The sequence below is a fragment of the Apteryx rowi genome, unplaced genomic scaffold (assembly GCF_003343035.1).
Source record: "Apteryx rowi isolate R43461 unplaced genomic scaffold, aptRow1 scaffold_699, whole genome shotgun sequence".
Taxonomy (NCBI): domain Eukaryota; kingdom Metazoa; phylum Chordata; class Aves; order Apterygiformes; family Apterygidae; genus Apteryx; species Apteryx rowi.
This window is the reverse complement of record NW_020450981.1, coordinates 329,784-345,907: the sequence shown is the minus strand read 5'-3', so window position 1 is coordinate 345,907 and position 16,124 is coordinate 329,784. Positions and strand designations below refer to the sequence as shown.

Here is a 16,124-nt window from a genome sequence, read left to right as displayed (position 1 = left end):
ATCTGGATGTGCCCTAGGGAGGGGACTGTTAATTCTGGCACAGCCTGGAATGTGATATAATTCACCCATTCCTGCCCCTTGCAGGCATTACAGCACTTGGCTAGGGCAATTGCTGCAGCTGTTTGTTAGGGGGCAAATGAGAACCTCATACCTGAGCCTCATCGCATTCAGACTTTGTGAAAAATCAGCTCTTTAATCTGTTCCTTGTGCTACTGCCTCACTCTAACATCATCAAGGAGGGGGGTCCCCACCAGCTGGGGCTCTCAGCTGGCCACAGTCTTGCAGCAAGTACAGGCAGCCCTTTCCCCAGGAGCTGCATCCAGAAAAAACATCCCTTGACCTGCCCCAGAGCTGAATATTGGCACCYTTGGAGCGACTGGGAGCTGCTGATGGAGCAGCTCCTGCACCCTGCCAATCCCACAGTCAGCAGCTCCTGGGGGCCAGAGAAAGGGAGCAGCTGCAGGGATTTCCTCTGCTCCGGGCACTTGCAGCCCATGTCCCCTGTGCCCATCTGGCGCCACCACCACTGTGCCCAGAGCTGTGCCTGGAGACGTGGGGTGCCTGATCTAGGCTGGAGTGGGAACAGCTGTGCCATCGTGGCTCGTTGGTCTAGGGGTATGATTCTCGCTTCGGGTGTGAGAGGTCCCGGGTTCAACTCCCGGACGAGCCCTCCTTTTGGGCCTTGTGTAGGGCACTGTTGCACAGCCAACGCACAGCTCACAGGGAGCCCAGCCATGGGCATTCGCCCTGTTGGTTCCCACCCCCCCCACACCATCTGGCGGGTGCCAGGACTTTGCAGTGAGTAAGGCCAGTGCACCTGCTCTCCCTGTCTAAGGGTCCTGGTCCTGCTGTGACCCAGTCTGGATGGCAGGTGAGGGGCTGCCCAGCCGTGGATGCCCCATATCCCCTGCTCTATGGAACAGTCCATGCTGGGGTGGCAGCAGGATGGGGCACAGGGGCTGCAAGTGCTGGGTACACAGAGCTGCCAGGATCCCAGCACGGGCATCACTGGAGATGGCATCCACAAACTGGCATCAGCCTCTGGGGGGAAATGCCTTTCCTTGCACCCCCCACCTCAGCGAAGGGGCTCTGGCACCAGCATCCCCCAGTTGCCTGCAAAGAGCATGGCCAGGGCCGTGGCCGTAGGGTCTCTCCCTCACCCCATGCCTGTTTTCATGTCTCTCTAAGAGAGGCCAGATCAACTCATGCCACCAGCGCCACCTGCCTGGGAAGGTGCCTGGCACGGGGCCAGCAATGCTGCATGCTGCCCAGAGCTTGTCCGTGGTGCAGCTGGAGCAGGGAGGTACCTCTTCCTGCATCCAGGCTGCAGTGCCAGGGCTGAGTTGGGCCAAGACCATGGACTGTAAGCCCCATGGCCCTGGCAGGTTTCAGAGCAGCAGGGCTGTGCGGGGTGGGCAGCAGTGCCCAGTGGGCACAGGCAGCCCCCAGGTGGGGGGATGTAGCTCAGTGGGAGAGCGCTTGCTTTGCATGTAAGAGGCCCTGGGTTCAAGCCCCAGCATCTCCACATGCCTTTTCTCCAGAATGCCATCTCCTGTGGTGGCTGCAGTGGTGGAAATGGTTGTGCCCTGGGAGGAAATCTCCCTTCTTCCTCCACCAGCCTCTGGGGAGGAGATTTCCCAGTCCAGACCTGAGGCTGGGCTCTCTGCTGGGCCTGAGGTTTCTCCCTGGTTCCCGGGAAATCCTTCTTCTTGTTCCCTTTTCTCATCCCCCAGGAGCTGCTGACCGGCCATCAGGTTGCTCAGGGGACTCCAGGACTGGGAGTGCGGCTCTGGCGCAGGTCAGGGGATGTTTTTTTCTGGAGACAGCCCCCAGGGCAAGGGCTGCCTCTATCTGTGCAAGGCAGGATGCCGAGCTGCTGTAGGACCATGGCCCAGCTGAGAGCTACAGCTGCACTGCCCTTGCAGTGCCCACACCAGCCCCGACCATGGCACTGGGTGAGGGGTGAACTATTTATGTGCTCCCAGACCCTGTGCCCCACATGTTCAGGGTGCCGGGGGGTAGCTGATGATGTTTGCTTTGGCCCCAATGGCCCAAGGGGCTGGATTTTGGACAAGGGCCCTGCTGCCACCTTTGGGGACCAGAGTGGGGCTGACCAGTGTATGCAGGGGGACAGCAGTGATGGCCCAGGAGACTTTCCCACTTCTCAAGAAAACAAAGTGGTAAGGAGGGGCCCGGTGAGAGTGCCCTGGGGCCAGGCTGAAGGGGGCTGGTGGTGCACAGTGAGCCCCAGGACCAGGTGTGTGCCCAGGGCAGGGGCAGGTTCCCATGCACCCCAGGGTGCCAACGCCTGGGGCTGTGATGGCCGAGGGGTGAAGGCGTTGGACTTGAAATCCAATAGGGGTTTCCCTGCGCAGGTTCAAATCCTGCTCACAGCGTGAGGTTTTACTCTCAGGGCCCAGGGCTGGTGCTGGGGATCCCCAGCTGGGGCTTTGGGCCATCCTGGGCTGCAGAGGGACCTCGGGGGAAAGTCAGGGCTAGAGAAAAAAGGGGCTGTGGACCCCAGCCCTGTCCCTTGTCCCCTGGACAGCAGCTCCTACACAGGGAAACCCAGGCGCTGGCTGGGACCCCTTGGCCCTGGGGCAGCCCCAAGGCAGGAGGTGCGCCTGGGGTTTTCCAGGTTTTGCAGCCCTGGGAGAGTTGGGGGAGCAGCAGCCACAGCGTACATGGGCTGGAGCCCATTATCTCCGGGGCCATTTGAAATGGGCTTTCTGAGGGGATGTGATGAGGGACAGGGGCCACAGAGGGATGGTGAGGTCCTTGCACTTTTGTGGAAGCACAAGACCCACAGCTGTGGGGCATGGTGTGTGGGTTTACCTGCAAATGCTCCTGCCAGAGGGCTGAGTGTGCGTGGCACCRCCAGCTTGTGGCCCTGGCTGGGTCCCATGTCATCCCCAGGGCCATGGGGTGCTGCAGCTGGCCTCAACTGGCCCTAGGTGTGCCATCCTGGCTCATTGGTCTAGGGGTATGATTCTCGCTTTGGGTGCGAGAGGTCCCGGGTTCAACTCCCAGATGAGCCCCCCTTTTGGGCACCAACAGACCTGGCCCGTGTTTGTCAGGTCGGTTCGTGGGACCCTGTCACAGCCCATGACTGGAGCCAGGGCAGTGGTGCCCAATGCAATGGGGACAGGCAGCTTGTTGGACCATGCCGCTAGCAGGTCTGATCCCAGTTAAGAGTGATGTGCTGCCCCGTGCCGCACAGAGACAACTCACAGCTCATGTACTCCACTGACTGCAGCTCCTGCGGGGAGGGAAAATGAAATAGTTGTGGGGATTTCCCCAGAGTGTGGAAGTGCCTGGGAAGAAAGCCAAGCCCAGCCAGCACACAGGAAGCCCAGAGACTTTCCTTGGGGATGTAAGTGAGGACTCTCCCTCCATCCCAGCCACTGCCAGGGGGGCACCTTTCAGGAGGAAAAGGCATGTGGAGATGCTGGGGCTTGAACCCAGGGCCTCTTACATGCAAAGCAAGCGCTCTCCCACTGAGCTACATCCCCCCACCTGGGGGCTGCCTGTGCCCACTGGGCACTGCTGCCCACCCCGCACAGCCCTGCTGCTCTGAAACCTGCCAGGGCCATGGGGCTTACAGTCCATGGTCTTGGCCCAACTCAGCCCTGGCACTGCAGCCTGGATGCAGGAAGAGGTACCTCCCTGCTCCAGCTGCACCACGGACAAGCTCTGGGCAGCATGCAGCATTGCTGGCCCCGTGCCAGGCACCTTCCCAGGCAGGTGGCGCTGGTGGCATGAGTTGATCTGGCCTCTCTTAGAGAGACATGAAAACAGGCATGGGGTGAGGGAGAGACCCTACGGCCACGGCCCTGGCCATGCTCTTTGCAGGCAACTGGGGGATGCTGGTGCCAGAGCCCCTTCGCTGAGGTGGGGGGTGCAAAGAAAGGCATTTCCCCCCAGAGGCTGATGCCAGTTTGTGGATGCCATCTCCAGTGATGCCTGTGCTGGGACCCCGGTGGTTCCATGTGCCCAGCTCTTGCAGGCCACCTACAACTGGTGGCCAGGGCCATCTTGTGGTGCTAGGGCACAATGCAGCTGGGGCCTGGCAGGTCCCCACCTACTGGCCAGGCTGGGGACACAGCGGGGCTGGGACCTCAGGCATGCATAGCAGCCCCACTTGCCTTACAGAGCCCAAAGACCTGGGGGGAGAAAGCCAAAGTCCAGGCCTTGGATAAGCTCTGTGCTGGCTGGGCTAAAGAGGCAACCCTGGTACCCAAAAGGGGGGGCTCGTCCAGGAGTTGAACCCGGGACCTCTCGCACCCTAAGCGAGAATCATACCCCTAGACCAACGAGCCAGGATGCTATAACCTCTGGACACCCAGTCCTCAGATCCCAGATGTTCAGGGTGCTGAGCAGAGCCGGTGCTGCTCCCTTTGGTCCACAACGCCACCCAGAGCACAAAGGTTCCTTTTGCTGCATCCAGGCTGCAAGTCTAGGGCTAGCGCCTGGACATGACACGGGACAAAACTTGTCCAGCTCTGGTGGGTGTTCCAAGCGCCACGTGTGGGGTGAACAGTGGTGCCCAGTGGGCACAGGCAGCCCCCAGGTGGGGGGATGTAGCTCAGTGGGAGAGCGCTTGCTTTGCATGTAAGAGGCCCTGGGTTCAAGCCCCNGGCACAGGCAGCCCCCAGGTGGGGGGATGTAGCTCAGTGGGAGAGCGCTTGCTTTGCATGTAAGAGGCCCTGGGTTCAAGCCCCAGCATCTCCACGTGCCTTTTCTCCACAAAGCTGCCTTGCAGTGGTGCACCCAGCTTCTGGGGAGGAGATTTCCCTCTGCTGTCTAGAGATTGGGTTCTCTCCCGGGCCTGAGGTTTCTCCCTCATTCCCATAAAAACCTTCTGGTTGGTCCTTCCCCCCCCCCGCCCCTCCTCCCCCTGGGAGCTGTCAGCTCTGGGGTCGTAGGGGTGCAGACACAGGGGCTCCCTCGGCAGCTCTCATCTGGTCAAGAGACTGCAGGAGTGGGAGGTCCGCTCTGGGGCAGGCCAGGGGATTTTTTTCCTGGCCGCAGCCCCTGGAACAAGGGCTGCCTGTACCTGTGCAGCGACAGGAAGTCGAGCTGCTGCGGGACTGTGGTGCAGCCGAGAGCCCAGGCTGCGCTGCTATTGCGATGCCCACACCGTGCACAACAGGGGCCTTGGCCGTGCCACAGGGCAAGGGGAGAGCTGCCTGCTGGGGCGTGTGGTGCTGGCATCACCCCCTTTGCCATCCCCAGTGCTGCACCCAAAAGCCCTTTCCCCACCGAGGAAGGGTACAAGTCCTGGCCCTTTCTGGGTTTTGCCTCTGTTTCCCATGCAGGCACAGGACGGCACATCGCTCCCAGCTCTCTCATGGGGACCATCTACCGGGGCTTTTGGGACATGCCCAAGGCAGCCAGGCTGCCCACGGCCATCATGGCAGGCATCACTGCCCTCGCTGTGGCCTGGTTTCCATGCAGGGGCTGTGCTTGTGCCCAAAAGGGGGGCTCGTCCGGGAGTTGAACCCGGGACCTCTCGCACCCTAAGCGAGAATCATACCCCTAGACCAACGAGCCAGACTGGCACAGGTTTGTGTGCACCCAGTGTATGTGTCCCACGTTTTTGGGCTGCTGAAGCAGGATCATGGTTATGTTCCCTTTGTGTCCCACTGCTCAGTGGGCTGATTTTTGGGCAATGTCCCTGTTGCTGGTCCAGGGAAGCAGAATGATGCTGAGCTGCGTGTGCGGGGGGAACAGCAACAGACAGCCAGGAAACTTTCCCACTTCCCAGAAAATAGAGTGGTTATGAGAGGCAGGGTGGGATGCCCACCAGGGCCAGGTGGGTGCCTCAGGGCAGGCAGAGGGAGGTCTGCATGCACCCTGCAATGATCAGACCTGAGGCTGTGATGGCCGAGGGGTGAAGGCGTTGGACTCGAAATCCAATAGGGTTTCCCTGCGCAGGTTCGAATCCTGCTCACAGCGAGAGGTTTTATTCTCAGGGTTCAGGGCTGGTGTGTGGTAAATCCCTAGCTGAGGCTTTGGGTGGGCTCATCCTGGGCTGCAGAGGGATCTCAGGGGGGAAAATCAGGGCTGGAAAAAAGGGGGCTGAGGTGGATGCGCCAGCCCTGTCCGTTGCCTTCTGGCAGCAGCTCCTGCACAGTGAAAGCCTGGATCTGGGTTGGACCCCGGAGCAGCCTGAAGGCAGGACCCCCTGGAATCAGCCCCTGAGAGCTGGGGAAGCTGCAGCTGAAGCATACAGGGAGCAGTGCCTGGGCCTGTGTTGTCTTCTCTTTCCCCTCCAGGGGAACATGAAGGAGGTGCTGGCCTGTAGAGCAGAAGGAGAGGGAAAGGGAGAGAGAATGTTTGGGAAGAGCTGTCCCCCCGGAGCACTGGGACCCCACCCCATGTCCATGGGATGCAGGAGCTGAGCTTGGTGGGGTCCTACCTGCACTATCCTGGCTTGTTGTTCTAGGTATATGATTCTTGCTTTGGGTGCAAGAGTTCCCGGATTCAACTCCTGGACGAGCCCTCCTTTTTGGCGCCGCTGGCCCTGCTGTTGCCTGGCCAGTGCAACATGGCCCCAGGAGTGCAGAGCCTTCAACCACCAGGATCAGGAGTGAGACTGGACCCGGGGAGGATGCTGAGGACTTTCCTTTCGTGAGTCTCCCCTTTGCAGCAGCCAGGCCTCCCTGATGTTCCCATCCTCCAGAGAGCTCCAGGGACACTGGGGGTCATGTTATCTCCTTTGCTGATGTGGACTGTCCTGTAGGCAGGAGCAGGTCATCTGAATGGGAAGTCACGAAGGGGTGCTGGAGCTGGACATAGCACAGGACGGCTGCTTTCCTTCATGGGGCAGCACCTTTGATTAGTGACTAGTGGGCAGTGATTAGTGATTACTGGTGAGCACTGGCTCTGCTGCCGGCCCTGGAGCGCACATGTCACCCGTGGGCCCAGGAACACATTTCCCACAGCTGCACAAAGCCCAGAAGGGCTTTTCTGCCCAAAGTCACCACTGTTTTGTTTAACCAAGACCCTTTCTGTCTCTTGGCTTTGGATCAGCGTAGTTAATGAGAAACCCTGGCTCTGGGAAAAAATAACTGATTGGATGCTAGAAAGGTTTTTGGTTCTCCGTGGCCCTGGAAAGGACAGCTCAGGCAAACCAGGGCAGCGTAAAGAACCCAGCACGTGGCTGCGGTGGTACAGGCAGACCCCAGCACCATGGCCAAGCTGGTGGAGTGTGTCCCCAATTTTTCAGAGGGGAATAACAAAGAGGTAAGGGAGCCGCATGGAGGAGGGGATGGGGTGGGAGGCACTGGGGGTGCAGGTGGCTCGGTTGCTTGCAGGTTGGGGCTGTGCCTCAGACATCTCTGCACAGTGCAGGTGGGTGGTTAGTCTAGGGTTAACTTCTGGAGCACTTTATTCCCTACAATTTGTAGCTCAGCTTATAGTTTTCTATTTATTTCCATTGCCCTTTGGCTACTTTCATGCTAGCTAGAATTCCACCAAAGTCAAGTCAGAGAAAGTTCATGTTGTTTTATAGGGACAAAAGCAAGCTTGCAAGGGACAGAGACCACAGGGGATAGCTTGCAGCATTTCAAAGGAGGTCTGGTCCCAAAGGTGCTGGTCCCACAGGGTGTTTGCTTGGGACTGATGGTGCCCCGTGGCCCTGTTTTGGTTGTGTCCTGCTGCAGGGCCTGTGCCAGATTTGGCCTCTCATGCCACCAGGGATGGGCTGTGCAGGCAGTGCTCACTGCCAGGCTCTGCCCTGCCTCCCTTGCCGGGACTATGCACCTTTATCTGCATGGCTAATGCTGAAAGTGTCCAAATGCAGTCCCTGATCCTTTTTTGCACCTCCATGAGAAATGGGGGGCTTGGAGTCCTGCTCCTTTCTGCTGCCTGTAGGTTGTCTTAGGGCCAGGACTCTTGACGAAGGTGGCCTGGCATATCCCATTTGGAAATCTCCCTTTCAGTTGCTTTGTCAAACATTACGCTGTCCAGGTTAAAATGATTTGTGTTGGGTGTCTGCCTCAGGCTGAACTTTGGCCCTTCCAGGGAGCCAACATGAAGGTCATGGTAAAAATCCTGGTTCCCCTAGGAAATGGGCTTTGCAGAGCCAAATCAGTTTTGAAGCTGACAGGGGACAGTATCCTCAGGAATAGCAAATTGCGACAGACCTCTCCAGCATGTAGCTGGCACCTGATCAACTTTCCCTCCTCTGCTGCAGGGCTGCAGCTTGCAGGGAGCCAGGGGCTGTCTCTGTGTCCCAGCGCTGTGCCCCCTGGTTGGAAGCAGGATGCTCATGCACCAGAGTCCTGCATCCTCAGTGGCATGGGGTTGTACCCACTGGCGTGTGGCCTCCTTCTTGATCATGGCCCCAACCCCAGCGCCAGTGGGAATGGGGTTGGGGAGAGCTGCAAAAAGGCTCCCCCATCTTGCATGGCTCCCGGGGCTGAGGCGGGCATCTCGCCAGCCCCGCTGCCCAGCCTCCTTGTCTGTCTCCGCTCTCTCACAGGTGATTGAGGCGCTGGGGCAAGCCATCTCCGGGACTCCTGGCTGCGTGTTGCTGGATGTGGATGCCGGGCCCTCCACCAACCGCACCGTCTACACCTTTGTGGGGGCCCCAGAAGCTGTTGTCGAAGGGGCGCTGAGCGCGGCCCGAGTGGCCGGGCAGCTCATTGACATGAGTCGGCACGCGGGTGAGCTCGGGGGAAGCATGGGAGCCATCCCCGCACCAAGTGTCCCTTGGCAGCTGGGGCCCAGAGCAAGCCTCTGTGTTGGTTGTGGCATGCGGGGGCGGCTACTGGCATGCCTTGCATGGCCAGAGCTGTGCCCTGACAGCATGGTTCCCCAGCTCAAAACCTCTCTTGTTCATAGAAGCTAAAAACTGATACAAAATGATTGCCAGCAACCAAATATGGCACATTTCTGCATCTCCAGCAAGCAGCACTGCCAGGATGGATGCTGGCTGGACCGCACAAAGCTCTTGCTTGTCTTCCTCTTACAGAGAACCTGAAACCATCCTTTTGCTGGGCTGGAGTACACATTACTGCCTCAAACACAACTTTCCTTGCAGTGGAAATGCTTTGTGGCAGGCGGGCTGTAAGCTGAGCCTCCAAAAGGGGCTGGGAAAGGGCCTTCATCCCTCCTCATCCAGCTTGCTCTTACTGCTCCCTTCCTTTTAACGTCTGGTCCTGTCCCCAGGTGAACACCCTCGTATGGGGGCCCTGGACGTCTGCCCCTTTGTGCCGGTGATGAACGTGAGCATGGAGGAGTGTATTGCCTGCGCCTACAACTTTGGGCAGCGTTTGTCAACGGAGCTGGGGGTGCCTGGTGAGTGGGGGGAGCGCTGGATGCCTGGGGCTGTGCTTCCATCTGTGCCAGTGCTCTCCTATATAAAAGAAGATGTACTTCTTTTACGAAGGCTTAAGTAGGGCAAAAACACTTTCTGTCCCAAAATGGGCAAAGATGGATCCGTGGTCCCTGTTAGATGATGTGCCACAGCCCCCTCTCCATGGCGGCATTTGGCCTGTCTGTCATACCCTGCTCTCTCTTGCAGTTTACCTGTACGGAGAGGCAGCACGGGAGGAAAGCAGGAAATCCCTGCCAGCCATCCGTGCTGGGGAGTATGAGGCGCTCCCCAAAAAGGTGAGTGTGCCTGGCAGCACGGGCTGTCCTGCCTAATGGGCAAAGCTGAGCAGCATCTCCTGGGCCTCAGGGAGGCCACTTATTCCCCCAGACCGAAACCTTGGGCCCCACGAGAAGTGTCTCCTTTCTGAGGCAATTGCACATGCTGGCTGAGGGGGTATGAAAACAGCTCTCGGGGCCTTCTGCTCTTTGCTCCAAAAATGCATTAAGAAAAAAATAAGAGAGATCTTTTTACACCAATAACCTTACAAGCTTCCTTGGGAAGGAGTCTAGAGCGCAGCCAGCATGGTGAAGGTGCTGATTCTTCTCCCCGTTTGGCACCAGTGAGGCCACATCTGGATACTGGGCTGATTTTTGGTGCCCCAGTACAAGAGTGATGTCAATAAACTAGAGCAAGTTTAGTGGGGGCCACCAAGATGGTCAGGACTGGAGCATGGGCCATACAGAGAGAAGCTGAAGTAGCTGGGCTTGTTCATCCTGATGGATTCATTTTGTCCTCTGTGAGATAAAAAGACCCCAGAGAACTTGAGTGAACTATTTCCTTTGGCATGAAATGAAACATTTCTGCTTTAAGCCTATGGAAGTTTTTACATAGAACTGAAATGGGAGGAAGTTTTGAAGCAAAACAATTGAAAAGAGAAAGAAAAATGCTGCCTTTTTACCTTCATTTTTTATTCCCTTTGCACAAGTGTCTTGGCCAGACTGAGAGGAGCCAAAGAAATGCTTTGGATGCTGCCAAATGTGAAAGGGGCTGCTGCAGGCACCGGCTGGGAAGGGAGACACTTTCCCTGGGTGGACAGCCGCCCATCGCGGCACAGCCTCAGCAGCCCACTCATGCTGTACGGCAGTGCTAGCCAAAACGCTTTCCTCCCTCCCTCTCTTTTTCCCTCCCCAGCTTGTGAAACCGGAGTGGGCTCCCGATTTTGGGCCCCCCACCTTTGTCCCCCGGTGGGGGGCCACAGTGACAGGGGCCCGGACCTTCCTCATCGCGTACAACATCAATCTGCTCTGCACCAAGGAGCTGGCTCACCGCATCGCCCTCAACATCCGGGAACAGGGCCGTGGTGCTGACCAGGTACCCTCATGCACGGTCCTGCTCACCCCTACGCATCCCAGGGCTGAGCTGGCCACCGCTGTGCCTTGACCACAGCAGCTCTTTGCAGCCCGGGCGCTTGAAGAAGGTCCAGGGAATTGGCTGGTATTTGGAGGAAGAGAATATAGCCCAGGTTTCGACAAACCTCCTGGACTTTGAGACCACGCCACTCCACGAAGTCTACGAGGAGGTCTGCCGAGATGCAGAGGTGAGAGGTGGTGAGAGGAGGTGAGAGGTGCCATGTGATGCTTTTCTCAACTGGGACTTTGCAAAGGTTATCTCCCTACAAGCTTTTGGCCATGTCCAATGGTCTGGCGCTGCTTTTTCATGCTCTCAGCTCAGCAAAGCCAGGCAGAGACCCAAGCAACAGGAAACCCCAAATACTTAGTGACTGGCTGCTAATTCCCAGCTCCAGGCTCACCTCTGCAAGGTGGGAGATGTATCGAAGACATTTCTGTGTGCCTTTCAGATCCCAGGAAAAGGACCATCAGTCCAGAATGGAAGGGTGGTAGCAGAGGCATGGCAAATATCTCTGGAGGGCAGTCACATTTCCGCTGTCCTTTGCAGGCTCTGAAGCTCCCTGTGGTGGGGTCCCAGCTGGTGGGGCTTATCCCCAAGAAGGCCATGCTGGACGCGGCTGAGTTTTACATCAAGAAGGAAAAACTTTTCATCCTGGAGGAGGAACACAAGATAAGACTGGTAACGTGGCTCCCCTGGCCCCAAGACTGGGGTGGGATCACAAACAAGACACCACCAACCTCCCAAAGTGCCACCTTCCCTGTCACTGCTTGGAGATTTGAGACCAGGTCAGCCCCCAGGCAGGTTGTATGCCCTTGTGGCATTTGGTTTGAGGGACAATGCCTGACACTGTGAATGGCCTGGCAAGCTGTGAGGACAAAGTGAGTGAGACGAACTGATTTATTGTCATGACCCATAGAAGCTGAGATGCTCAGGGGAGCAAAAAGCCCATTCTGTGAGGGCAGAGTACAGGCAGCAGCCTCTTAGCTGCCTGCTTGTGTGGAAGCAGGGAGGGGAAGGAGACCTCCACAAAGTTCAAGGACAGCGTTTGCTGTCACAAGAAACTGTCCCAGGACCTGTGTAAGATGGAAAAAATAAGACAAGCACCAGTTTTCAGCTTCAGGAGGGAAGGGAGTGGGGAGGGACTTTTCCACCCTATGGGGAATGTGCTAGATAAGAGCAAGCTAATTATTTATCAGTGCAGTTTCCATTTGCTCTCAGGTGGATATGAGCATGCCCCAGCTTTGGTATGGGAAATTCTCTCAGACCTGGTGACACAGCATACATGGCCAGAGCAGTTTAAGCTTATTGGCCTGGCTCTTCTTTCCTCTCCTCTGGGTGATAGCCCACACGGCTGTCTTCCAGGGGCCAAAGAGCTCATGGTCAATTAAAAGAAGTGAGTAAAAATGTAGTGGGATGCATTGGTGCCCTAGCTGCACACAGGGAGGTTCATGCCTGATAGCACTGCGAGGCACTGCCTCTTGTGCGTGGACATGTTGTGCCTAGCTACGGACTGATGTGGCATGTGCTGCTTCTTGCAGGTGGTCAGCCGTCTGGGCCTGGATTCCCTGTCTCCATTTAACCCTCAGGAGCGTGTCATTGAGTAGGGATTCCCTTCTTGCTTTTCTTTATTGTGTTTGGTGTCTGCCTGAATGGGGGGGGATCCCAGTGGTCTGCCTCTTTTATTAAGCTTATTTGGGGAGCAGTGCTTGTATTCCTGCTACCCTTGGGCTCCTCCTGCTCCTGCAAGCGCCCAGGGGACCGCTCTGATGAATGCTGCACAAACACAGAGATGGGCCCTGCCCCCAAGAATTGATGGTTATGAGTTTGGGATGAGGGAATCCAGGTCCCTCTGCAAGGCAGCTGGAGCAGATTTTATTGACAAATTCAAACAAGTGTTCATTAAACTCCCATCCAGCACACAGCAGTGGAAATTTCAGCCTCTCTGGCTCATGTGATTCCCTCCAAAGACAGACACCATCTTTATAGCAGCTGGGATGAAAAGTTTCTCTGCAAGAGAAGAGAAAAGGGAAATTCATCTGTGCTGACGTGAAGTCAGGATATGCACTTTTAAGTCCCAGTCCCTGAAGCCCTGGGACATGACTGCAGGGGCGCGGCCAGAGGCAGACTTGCTACCCAGGCACATTTCCATGCTGCAAAATGTCATTTGCAGCCCAGCCCAGCCCTGCCTTATGCATAGCAAACCCTGACGTCCCTGGGGTGTCTGCTCCCACCAGCGGTACGACCCCAGGTGTCCATCTGTGCCTACAAGGCTCTCTAGCTCCTTTTCCTCCTTCCCACCATCCTGTGTTTTTTTTTTTGGTGCTAGCCCACTTTCCTATCACCCGTGGAGCTGAGGGGTTTGGGACAGATGAAAACCTGTTGGAGAGGGCAGTGTAGGAGTGTAGGGGATTTTTCTTTATGGGGAGGAGAAGGAACAGGGCAGTGGTGGCCGGTGTCCCCATGCACGGGCAGGCTGGCAGCTGGCGTGGCAGCTCTGACTTGCGGTGCTGCTGTGCTGCAGGTACCTGGTGCAGGCAGGAGAAGCAGACAGGGGTCTGGTGGCCAAGCCACTGGGTGCCTTCGTGCGAGCAGTCGGCAGGAGGTCAGCAGCACCGGGAGGAGGCTCTGTGTCTGCAGCCGTGTCTGCATTGGTATGTGCCCCAGCTCTGGGGTGGGTGGTGTGCCCCTGCCTACCTGGGTGCTCCTCTGGATGGTTCCTTGTGAGGGTGCTTCTTGGCATGCTGAGGTCTTGGAGGGGACCTGGCATGGTGGCAGAGGTGGGCTTTGAATTCCACTAGAGGATTTACTGCCCTGTCCTTGCAGGGAGCAGCTCTGGGCTGCATGGTGGGGCTGATGAGCTATGGGAAGYGGCAGTTTGAGGAGCTGGATGCTGTCATGAGGAAGCTGATCCCCCCCTTCCACCAGGCCATGGATGAGCTGGTGGCCATGGTAGATGCCGATTCCCGTGCCTTCAGCAGCTACATGGTGAGGTCCTGCTGCCATCAGGCATGCGGTAGGGAAGGGGACAGTTTTCCAGCTGGGAGCAGAGTGGCAGCATTGCATCCCCCTGGAGGCCCTTGGGAGCAGAGCTGTAAGCTCAACCTCAGGAATTGGCTGTTGGGGCAGATGCACCCAGTGCACTCAGCGAGTGGGTAAAACAGGGCTCCTCCATCCTGTGAGTGTCCCCGTTCCCCCAGGGAAACAGATGGGAATGGGTAAATCTCTGCTCTAAAAGGGTCTGCTGGCCCGGCAACTCAAAACAGAGCCCAAGACCCAGGTAAAAGACATCATGTGGGGTAAAAGGACTTTTCTGGAGTATGGGAGCTAAGAGGTCTCCTACGGTGCCTGACGTGAGGCACATGGGGTCTCAGAGCAAGCTGCAGCCCTGGCTGACCAAACCTGCTTTTCTTTACCTACAGGAAGCTATGAAGCTGCCAAAAAGTACCCCTGAAGAGAAGGCGAGGTGAGCTGGGCTGGCTTTGCGAAGGAGTTGGCTCATATCACAACTCCACTGCTGGCCTGAGGGCTTGCCTTGGTGGTGGGGGATTGCATGTGGCAGCAGAAGAGCTACCTGGGGTAGTGTGCACTTGTCCTGGTGCTTACCTGGGGGCTGGTCTCTCTCATCAGGCGTGCGGCCGCCATGCAGCAGGGGTTGAAGACAGCAGTGGAAGTGCCCTGTGCCCTGGCAGAGAAGGTGAACGGGCTCTGGCCTGCATTAAAGGAGATGGCGTGCCACTGCAACCTGGCCTGCAAGTCTGACATCCAGGTACTGCCCCAGGCTCAGGAGCTGCTTTGGCCATGGGACTCCACACCCTGTCCTGGCTGGAACTTTGGAGGCTGCGTGGCTTGTTACCTTTTCCTGCAAGGTTTCCCATTGCTTTGTGGCTCAGGTAGCTGTGAAGACCTATGACACACATCTCTTAAGCCCTGCTTCTTTAACCAGCCAGTAGTTTTAGCCCACTAACTTTTTGGCAGCTTGCATCCCTTTTAGGACCTCTTGACTCAGTTTTTCCCATCTCTGTGGCAAAGCCACAGTTCCCACCTTCAGAGCCACAGGCTGAAAATACTGGGTTGGAAAGCACTGCTTCACATAACATCCCAGGCCTGCATGCTGCAGTAAACATCAAGTCACTGAGATTAGAAATCCAGGGGCAAATTAGAGCATAAGGGTCTGACCTAATGCAGGACCTTAAAATGTTGCTCTGTTTCACTAGCAAAGGCTATTAAAATTGCTTTTCAAAAACCTTTTTCCATAGGTGGGAGCCAAGATGCTGGAAGCTGGTGTGTTTGGGGCCTATTGCAATGTCATGATCAATCTCAAAGACATATCGGATGAGAAGTTCAAGCAAGTGGTAAGCAGGAGCTGCACTGTGCCCTGATGCTGGCACTGCATGAGGACCATGTGGCTGGGACAAAGTGGGACAGAAATGCAGAGGAGGTCCCCTGAGAACACCCTGTGCCAGGGCTGGGTGGCTCCAGCATCCAGCGCACCCGGCACCCTTGGCCCTTCACCGTGAGCAAAGTTTGTGCTGGGTTGTGCATGGCAGGGCCAGGCAGCAAAGACAGGGAGTGACTTTTGTGTCCTTTCAAGTGGCAAATGATTAACTTCCTCCTTCCTTGTGCAGATGTCCCAGAAGGTCTCCAGGCTCCTGGAGGAGGCGAAGCAGAGCTTGGCACTTGTGCTGGCACTGCTGGAGAAGCGGGCAGCGTGAGAGGGGCTCAGGGCTAGGCTGCAGAGCTTTGTGGTGGCAAATACAGCTGGGAAACACGTGTGTCCTGCCTGGGCTTCTTTGGCGCCCACTTCAGGAAGAGCTGTTCTGCTCAGGCAGAGCCCCCCGTTGTGTCCCCTGGCCCATACCCATCTCTCCCTGGCTCAGGCAAGGGAGAGCAGAGTGTGGATTTTGCTGGCAGGGCCCAGTCCCCCTGGCTGGTTCCAGAAAGGGCTGGTCTGGGCTTGGCTGTGCCAGCCACAGCCCCAAGTCTGTCTGTCCTGGATTGGGTGCAGTGGTGAACGCTGGGGCCGCTCCAGCCTGCTGCATGCATGGGCTGGATCCCCAGGGCTAGGGCAGCCTCCTGGCCAGCACAACCCGGGAATACTCATGCAGCACAGCTTGGAGGTGCTGGCTGGGATAGGAAAACCCTATGCATGAGCATCTCCTGATCTCTCTCTCTCTCTCACACACACACACACACACACACACACACCTGCATGGTTTTGTGCTCAAAAAACACCCCGTGACACTATCCTGCCTCCAGGCTGGGGAATGTCCTCTCCATGAGTCACTTGTTGCAAGGTGTTTTCTTTATTGTGCATGACAAGCACAGTTGCATTGTTCACTGGCCCGGGGAAAGGAGTGGCGCCAAACACAAGACAGCATAGGGGTGTGTA

General features: G+C 57.1%; 1 protein-coding gene and 9 non-coding genes across 10 annotated transcripts; 7 read left to right on the top strand and 3 right to left on the bottom strand.

Annotated features, from left to right (window-relative positions):
• Nucleotides 1-598: 598 nt before the first annotated feature.
• Nucleotides 599-670, top strand: TRNAP-CGG. The gene has a single exon. It is a non-coding gene; the product is annotated as a tRNA-Pro (tRNA).
• Nucleotides 671-1,453: 783 nt separating this feature from the next.
• TRNAA-UGC lies at nt 1,454-1,525 on the top strand. The gene has a single exon. It is a non-coding gene; the product is annotated as a tRNA-Ala (tRNA).
• Nucleotides 1,526-2,313: 788 nt separating this feature from the next.
• TRNAS-UGA lies at nt 2,314-2,396 on the top strand. Its single transcript has one exon. It is a non-coding gene; the product is annotated as a tRNA-Ser (tRNA).
• Nucleotides 2,397-2,966: 570 nt separating this feature from the next.
• TRNAP-UGG lies at nt 2,967-3,038 on the top strand. Its single transcript has one exon. It is a non-coding gene; the product is annotated as a tRNA-Pro (tRNA).
• Nucleotides 3,039-3,440: 402 nt separating this feature from the next.
• TRNAA-UGC lies at nt 3,441-3,512 on the bottom strand. The gene has a single exon. It is a non-coding gene; the product is annotated as a tRNA-Ala (tRNA).
• A 735-nt stretch (nt 3,513-4,247) lies between these two features.
• TRNAP-AGG lies at nt 4,248-4,319 on the bottom strand. Its single transcript has one exon. It is a non-coding gene; the product is annotated as a tRNA-Pro (tRNA).
• Nucleotides 4,320-4,659: 340 nt separating this feature from the next.
• On the top strand, nt 4,660-4,731 carry TRNAA-UGC. Its single transcript has one exon. It is a non-coding gene; the product is annotated as a tRNA-Ala (tRNA).
• A 750-nt stretch (nt 4,732-5,481) lies between these two features.
• Nucleotides 5,482-5,553, bottom strand: TRNAP-AGG. Its single transcript has one exon. It is a non-coding gene; the product is annotated as a tRNA-Pro (tRNA).
• Nucleotides 5,554-5,876: 323 nt separating this feature from the next.
• On the top strand, nt 5,877-5,958 carry TRNAS-CGA. Its single transcript has one exon. It is a non-coding gene; the product is annotated as a tRNA-Ser (tRNA).
• Nucleotides 5,959-7,194: 1,236 nt separating this feature from the next.
• FTCD (formimidoyltransferase cyclodeaminase) lies at nt 7,195-15,447 on the top strand. The gene is made up of 14 exons (XM_026086522.1): nt 7,195-7,248; nt 8,489-8,672; nt 9,178-9,306; nt 9,533-9,621; nt 10,517-10,696; nt 10,785-10,922; nt 11,282-11,413; nt 12,274-12,335; nt 13,257-13,386; nt 13,559-13,720; nt 14,155-14,198; nt 14,363-14,501; nt 14,992-15,087; nt 15,361-15,447. Exons 1-14 carry the CDS (start codon nt 7,195-7,197, stop codon nt 15,445-15,447), a joined length of 1,626 nt encoding a protein of 541 aa, XP_025942307.1.
• Nucleotides 15,448-16,124: the final 677 nt, after the last annotated feature.